General features: G+C 55.2%; 1 protein-coding gene across 2 annotated transcripts in view; it reads right to left on the bottom strand.

The window, feature by feature from the left end:
* ADAMTS14 (ADAM metallopeptidase with thrombospondin type 1 motif 14) overlaps positions 1-6,851 on the bottom strand; it is a 95,279-nt gene extending 88,428 nt beyond the window's left edge. The window contains exons 1-2 of one of the 2 annotated variants that reach the window (XM_027530632.1): positions 6,514-6,851; positions 4,298-4,740 (exon numbers count right to left, since the gene is read on the bottom strand). In XM_027530632.1, the coding sequence (XP_027386433.1) occupies positions 4,298-4,740; positions 6,514-6,595 (525 nt within the window). In that variant the 5' untranslated portion in view covers positions 6,596-6,851. The remainder of the gene's footprint in view (positions 1-4,297; positions 4,741-6,513) is intronic. The other variant, XM_027530633.1, reaches the window with a different exon arrangement.
* Between the last annotated feature and the right edge of the window lie 1,243 nt (positions 6,852-8,094).

The raw sequence follows: 8,094 nt of genomic DNA, 5'->3' as shown, positions 1-8,094 counted from the left end.
ACTCTGCTAACCCCATTCCTGCAACCCACAATCCCTCCAGGACTCAGAAAGAGGCCCCCACCCCAGGCTTTCATGTGCTTCCCAGGACTTCAGAGCCACAGTTGCTAGCAGAGGGTCTATTCTGCATCTGCCCCCAGCCAGGGGTCCTGAGATGACCCAGGACCTCCCTGCCTAGAGACCCTGAGGTTTAGGGTCACAGGAGCATTGGGGGGACTGCCGCTTTTGATTGCTTCTCTTGCTCCCCAAGAGCAGCCCTGCAGAGTGATCCAGCAGGTTGCTGCCACTGCCTGGGCCCACTCCCAATCTGGGACCCTAGTGTCTGACAGCTGCCCCCAACCCCAGAGGAAGCCCTCTACAGGTTCGACTGGGCCTCGCCACATCCCTTATTCTCCTCCCCTACACATCCTTAAGAACGCCCTGTATCAGCAGTTCTCTCTTGCTGACCAAGGGCTTGATACTTTCTTTTGTGTTTATAATGTCTGAACAGTCTTGAGCCAATGCCACCTCCTCTAGGAGTCTTCCTTGATGACCTAATCAAAACAAATGGGTCTTCCCCCTGCTGCCTCACAAGACTGCAGTCTGTCTGCTTTTATGTCTGAGTCCCATTACCCTCCAGACTCATCCAGGGCAGGGATCCTAGCTTCCTCATTCTTGAGTTCCTCCTCTGACCCCCTCCCGACTCTGACACACTGGGTCTTCCAGCAGAGCCAGTAGGAAGTAAGCCAAAGTGCCTGCTCCTCAGTTTCAGGTATGAATTTAACCGCAGTGCACAAAAGCCACCTATGTCTGTCCCGGTGCCCATGGTGAGTGACTCTGGGATGACAGGAGAAGTGGAAGAGGTCATGTCACTGCCTCCCACTGCAGATTCCAGCTGAAAATGAGGATCAAGTCACCCATTTAGACACAGCGCTTTTACCAGAACAGCTCAAGTCCAAACGGCTGCAAGTCTGTCCACACAAAGGAGGGTTTGTTCAGACCATTTACAACTAGAAGGTCTGCCCAGCCATAAGGGCCAAGCTCAGGACTAATGTCCTTCATTTCTGCACCTGCTGCCCAGCCCAGACCTGGTAAGAACAGATCCCAGGCCCCGCCAGGAAGGGGCAGTCAACTACAGACTTACAGCAGTCTTGCTTCAAGCTTCTCCAGCAACGCCTGCCCTGTGTTGCAAAGTACCAATGCCAGAGGTGGAAGGGCTCTGAGCTTATCCAGTCCAGGCTCCAGGATACACCCAGGAGGCAAGGGAGGCCCAGAGCACGGTAGCTTGCCTGGGATCACACAGTCACGTCTCCCAACACGTGGCCCAGACTCTTCTCAGATGACAGGTGGCCACATCGCTGCCCTGGGCCCCCTCTCCCTTCCTGTGCTTCCTTCAAGGTCAGAGCAGGGCCCACCTGCCCAATGTGTCTTCTAGGATCCCCTTCCTGGCCCCACCAGCATGCTGGCAAGCTCTTTCCTCTGCCCAGAACGCCCTCCTCACCCACTGGCCCTAACAAACTTCTATTCATCCTTCAAGGCCAGTTCAAATATCATCTTTGCTAAAACAACAATAATAATCGCATCTCCTCCCCATGACTCAGTTTCCCCACCTACGTAATGAATGAGCTTAACGGCGCACATGACGTATGTGTGCTGCACCTGGGCTGCGGCTGTGGCTGGTGACCGTCACTGTTCTTATTTGTGTCTCTTGCACTTTCTTCAGTCTCCCTGTGGAGCCTGCCTGTGGCCAGCTCTCATTACGTATTTTCCAGAATGAATGACTGTATTTAGTATTTAAGATATGGGGTTAAAATCCAGAGGGCACATAAAGATGCAGAGTTAAATCTGATCATCAGAAGGGCTGCACTGTGGACTCTGAACCCCAAGGTGACTCAGCTGGGTGAGCGTGAAGAACATCTGATCTCACGGGACACAGGGCAGTTTTCTGGAAGGGACTGGAAGTGAGGAAATCCCTGCCTGGGCAGTGGGCCTCTGTGCTGGACCGTGATCCCTGCCAGGGAACTGGTCGGGGAGATTCCTGAGAGCTGGACTTAGGGACTGGTCTCTGGGGACAGCTGAGGGCACAGGCAGGGGCCCAGCCCATGACGTCCACTTCTTCCTCCCACGAAAGGCAAGGGGACCAGGCAAGCCACTCCTGGAGCCTCAGTTCTACTGCGGAACAGGCTTCCAGAAGCCTATCTGTGGATAGCCTCCAACACCGGATCCAACTTCTGCAAATGTCACACAGAATAGATTTCCATCTGCCCGCAAGCAGCGAGGGCAGCCCCTCCTTGGACAAATGAGAGGAATAAGCCCAGAGAGGGGGAGTGGCCTGCCCAGGTCACACAGCCAATGAGAACATTTACTCAGAGGCCACCACAAGTCATCAATGTCAGCTAAGCATCCAGTGCCCACTTGTCAACGCCTGCTGAGCTGCTTCAATGACAGGGTTTCCAGAGTACAAAGAGGGTGGGTAGCTATCTATTACTGGCAACGATCACCACTCACGCCTTTGTTCAGATCCCCGTAGACATTAATGGAGGTGGTCAAGGAGACCATCTCTGTCACCAAACAGCTTACAGCCCATGTGACTGATGACTTCAGGTAACCTTGTCCTTCAGCCCAAGCCACCGACATGCCCTGGTGCGTTCTGTCTATAAAGACACTGCGTCTCTGGGTGACTTCCCATGTCACTCTGGATTTTCAACCAAAACCGGTGGCCACAGCACAGTGCTAGCCAAGGCTGACTGAGGGCTCCTGCTGAGGAGAGTCCCTGGACTGCTGAGCCAGGGCGGGCTGGCAGCCAAGGCTCACCCTGGCGGCAGGACAAGGTCTCAGCCTCCTCACAGCTGGCCTTCCCGTCTGGGTTCCTCCAAGTCTGCTCCACAGAACCCTCATGTTCCAGGTGATTCTGGTATACACTCCACTCTAAGAAACAACCACTGCCTAGACCCTGCCTTTCAGTGGGGCTCTGGTGTTTCCAATGGGCAAAAATTGATTCTTTGGGAAGCAAAAAAATTCACTCATTTTATACATAAAACATAGATATACAGAGTTGAAAGACATATTCAATAGAGTTATGGTATTAGGGTTTCATCGGGGAGCAATTAGAGGAAACGTATCCAAAAAGCTCCTCCGGGGGATGATAATGAAAAAAAAGATTGAGAAACACTGATCTAGACAAAGGAGCCATGACATTGAGCAGGAACACACTTCTTAAGAATGGGAAAATGGTAAGAAGTGCTCCCAGCCCTGCCAGTGAGGAAAGAAGCCCCCTTACAATTGAACCATCTGATTCATCCCTTTCTTAAAGCCGAAAGGCAGAGGGGTGGGTAGGTCCTTTCGTGGACATATAAGCCTGTGCTTGGTAAAGCAGAGACCATGAAAACAGCACCCATCCAGGCCCTGCGGCTGCCATGGAGGCTCATGAGGGCCTGACACAGCAGACGGAGCATCGAGGGGAATGGGATCCGGCAGCAGTTGAGCGTGAGGAGGACAGAAGCCACCTGTGGCTTTCTGGTTTGCAACATGGAACCAACTAGCAGGAGGTTCCCTGTGCCTGGGAGGACAGAGTCCTAAGAAAGGGAACTCAGAGCAGAGAGCCACAGAAGAGCAGGCTGGCTTCAGGGCCAGAGACAGTGGGGCATGAGAAAGGACACAGTAGTAAAGAGAATAACAGCAGCTGATACCGGCAGCCTTGACCATGTGCCAAGCAGGTGCCATCCACTGGCCATGCTGCCTGGTGAGGTCGGTCATATTGTCATCACCAGCACATCAGGTCCGGGAGGGCAGGGGCCATGTCTGTCTTAGGCGGTGCCATATCCGCCAGGCTGGACAGGAGCACGTACAGTAAATACGTGCAGATTAAACACTGCTCCACACGTGAGGGAAAGGACCACCAGAGGGCAACTGACATATCCAAAGCGTGGTGGCTCAGGAGCGGCGCAGCCAGGACCCAGCCCCAGCAAAGCCCACCTGCCTCACACCTGCATGCATGCATACTCAGATCCCTGACGGTGAGCTGTGGTCCCGGTGCGTCAGTAGATGGTGGGGGATCAAGAGGATACGGTACCATCCTATCTTGGCCACTTTAAAGCCGACAGAGTGTGAACCTTGTGGCCAGTGGGGCATGTGGGGTTCTCTCTGGAAAGCAGCGCAGCCCCCGACTTGGCCCTGACTTCAGGCCGTGCCCACAGGAATCCCAAACACATGGGAGCCAAGGAGAAAACCACATTGGTCTGGCTCACGGGCAGAGCGGGGGACGGTGGGAAGTGAGGGAGAGGATGGGGGAGTGGAGCTTGATGAGAGGCTTGTCCCTTACCAATCCATCGCAGTTGCTGATGGCGACAGCTGCCCCTGGCATGCCCGTGACACCCCCGGTGTAGACACACTCTCTCTGCAAGGGCTGCCGGAACAGCTCCTGAAAATCCTCCTGCCACTCCACCGAGGCTCCGGGCACAACCAGTCGGCGGTTGGGCCGCAGGTGTAAGTGCAGTTCCTCCCCGAACACAGTGACGTTGAAGTACAGGGAGGAGCGCCCCATCCTGCCAGGCTGCAGGGTCACGCCTTCAGGGCGCAGTGGGCTTCGAGCCACCCGCAGGCGACCGGAGTGTGACAGTGGTGAGGGCGGCCCGTCCCCTTTCACACTCCCTGCGGAGGCTGCCGCTGGTCCGGACACCACATGCGAGAGGAAGCGTCCCTGAGAATCTGTGCTGCAGGGCACTGTCACGCCATAGTCACTGAGTTTTCTTGAGAAGTGCAGCTCTGTTGGAAATAAAGAAAGAGTTACCGGGTGGCTCAGCAGGTAAAGAATCAACCTGCAATGCAGAAGACACGGGAGATGCAGGTTCAGTTCCTTGGTCAGGAAGATCCCCTGGAGAAGGGAATGGCTACCCACTCCAGTATTCTTGCCTGAAAAATCCCATGGACAGAGGAGCCTGGCAGGCACAGTCCATAGGGTTGCAAAGCTGGAAACCCCACGGGACAGGAAAGGATCTGCAACATTGACTGCACTTTGGAAGGACCCCCTTAGTCCAAATTCATCCATTTCTCACCCAGTGCTCCCTCAGCTCTTGGATCTCTGCACTCAGATGATCGGTGTTCAAGTTCATAAACTGCTAGACACAAATTGCTCGCAATAATCCCAGATCTTTGTTACACTTAGCAGAGGAAAATAAATGATGCCAAACAGAATCCTGTCACTGTAGCAACAAACCTTCCAACTTTGGGCACTACAAAGGAAATTCCCCGAAAGCCCCTGGGCAAAGAGAGGGGTGGCCGGGTGTGCCCAAACTCCCCAGGGAACTGAAGTCACCAGCCCAGCCTGGGGTAGGGCCCTCCTCGCTGAGCTCCTGGAACACAGTTGGCAAAACAAACACACCTAGAAACTCAGGGCATCCTGGGCACACGTCAGGGAGAAAAGAGGAGCTGGAGAGGGAAGGGAAGGAATACAGGTTCTACGTTTTTCCAAGTTTAGAAAGGAAACTTTTTTAAGCAGCACAGTGGCTGCCGAAATTTCGACATGGCCCAGCCCCAAGCTGGGTAAATATAGATCTTCAAAAATAAAAGGAGACGCACGGGTGACCTGCCCACTCGGACTGAATTAAGTGTGAGGTCATGGCCCCATGCTCCAGGCTACATGCCAGCGGCCCGTCCTTACACAGCTCTCGCTAAGCCCAGCCAGGCCGGGCAGGAATGACAGCTCCCTGGCTTCCAGGCCGAGTGATTCATGGATAGGAGCTTGGGAGGAATTTTCATTTCCACACGGCTCTATCTCTTGCCTCCCAGCCCCCTTCACGGCACTGATAAAAACCTAGAAAATGATATGTCCTGAAAATCCCTCGTGCCCAAGGCAGTTAAGAGGAGGGGGGACAACAAACTCTCTCCTCTGGTTCTATCCAGCCCAGCAGAAGACCCTCAAGACTTCAGCCAAAGGGATCCTGTTTCCTACATGAACAGAGCTCAGACAAGCAGGCACTCTGCCGTGGAAAGACCAGAGCCCCCTCCCCATGCTCAGAGACACCAGAAGGGCACCCCATACTGCACGGGTAACGGTGGAGTGTGTCTGGTGTCTATGAGAGGGTGTCTGCAAGGCACAGGGTGACAGTACTGGGGGAGAGAGATATATGTGTGTTTGTGCAGGAGTGTGAGTGCCTGGTGTTCACTTGACACACACCTACACACACTTATCTGTACACATATGCATACAAGCTGGAGACAGAGAAGGCAGTGAAAGAGGAGAGAGAGGAGAGTGAGAAACACTGAGACAAAGAGACAGATACACAGCCCCTCAGAAAAGGCTTCTATCCCCCAGTCCTCTCCTGGGGACTCTTCGGAGTCTCGCACTAGAAAAGGAGAGAGATCCCCGACAGCTTCGGCGGCACTGGGGAGAAGAAAAGAGAGCACAGCCAGAGTGTGCGCACAGCCTCCCCCCACTTCAACGCTGCGGGGCACCTCGGGCACCTCGGGCACCTCGGGCCATACCGACCTTCGTGCATACCGAACCAGTGCGCCCCCGCGCACCCAACCCGCACGCACCTTCAGTCCCGCTGCCCGCGGCGGCGCAGAGCGCACAGTGCAAGAGCAACAGGCAGGACAGCCGTGCGCAGACAGGAGCCATGTGGCTGTGGGCCGGACGGGCGCCGAGCCCCAAGCTCTGGGCTGCAAGCGAGGCTGGGGCGCGATCCGGGCTCCGGCCGGCCTCCGCCTCCTCCGCCGCCGCCGACTCCCGCCTCGCAGCCTCCTGCCGCCCGATCCCGGGCCCCTGCGCGGCGCCGCCGCCTGGACCGCTGGCTCCGGGCGCTCGAGGCTGCCGGCGGGAGAGCGGAGCGACCGACGCGCCAGCGTCCCCAGTGCCAACTGCCGGCGGGTCGGTCCGCCAGCGCCTCGACGCTCCGGGACGCTCCGGGAGCCAGGCGAGGGGAGTACGGGGCGGGCCGGGGGTGGGCACACTGGCGGGGCGGGGCCGGGCGCGGGTCGGAGCAGGGGGCGCAGAGCGCCCGTGGGCGGGGCACAGGGCGCGGATCGGAAGTGCCACGCGGAGCCAGAGCTGGGGCTCCGGGCGCCCTGGGAGACTGTCCCCTCAGCTTCTTTGGCTCCCCCGGAGTGACGGCCCTTACTTTCCTAGGCTCCTCCGCTCCGCTTTACTTGCCGGTCCCCCTTACTTTCCTTGTTTCCAGAGCCACTGGGCCGATGGGATGCCCACTGCCTTTGGATGGGAGATAGTGAACACCCCACCCCCGCCCCGAGAGGGTCTCCTTTCTCTCCTAATGGTCTTGATGCCCCCAGTATTCTTCCACCCTTTGAATCTATCCATTTTGGAGTCTAGTCACCTGCCCCCAAGTACAGTGACTGATCTGTGTCCTAGTCCAGAGCAGGGCTGAGCAAGGTGGGCAGAGAGCCCTGCCTTTACAGTCAAATAGCCCTGATTGAAATCCTAGCTCTGCACCTCAGCTTCCTCATCTGTGAAATGGGTGTTAATTATAGCACATAGGTTTCAGTAAATGATAACCATCCTCTGCTTCCAAACTTACTACCCATGTACCCGCCAAACAGCCTTCCGTGGGAAAAAAATGAGTCTAAGAGATGAGAATGGGTGCTGGTTTTGCAATGTTGCTGAGACCAGTTCAGTAGTCAGGCAAAAAGCCCAACTCCTGCTTTCTTTCCTGCTCTACTCTATAAATGTGCTCCTAACAATTTGTAAATCCACTGTAAACCCGGAGATGGGAATTGGAGAAAGCAGTTTTGGTTTTTGTTTTGTTTTGTTTTTAAGAATTGCCAAATAAAAAAATCTTTCTGTAAAGTATATAAAGACCCCTAATCTTTCTGCTTCTGAGCTCAGACATTTTGTTATAGGGCTTTCTTAAAGGGAGGCCAATGTGTGGATGGAAATTCTCTGACCTGACTTCTCTTGGGAATTTCTGGGTCCCCTGAAAGAGGACTTGGGTTCCTGCTGTTTTCTCCCCATATGCGGTCTCCTAATCTATACCCTCCCTGGGCTCTGAATATGTTCCTGCTTTGTGGGCAGAGAACTAGAAAACCCATCCTTACAGCTCCAGGACCTGACTCAGGGCCTCCTGGGAGGTAGCACTCATGGAATGAATGAAATGACATCAGGAT

This window comes from Bos indicus x Bos taurus, chromosome 28, assembly GCF_003369695.1.
Source record: "Bos indicus x Bos taurus breed Angus x Brahman F1 hybrid chromosome 28, Bos_hybrid_MaternalHap_v2.0, whole genome shotgun sequence".
Lineage (NCBI taxonomy): Eukaryota > Metazoa > Chordata > Mammalia > Artiodactyla > Bovidae > Bos > Bos indicus x Bos taurus.
The sequence above is the reverse complement of the archived record's forward strand: the minus strand, read 5'-3'. Positions and strand labels throughout refer to the sequence as shown.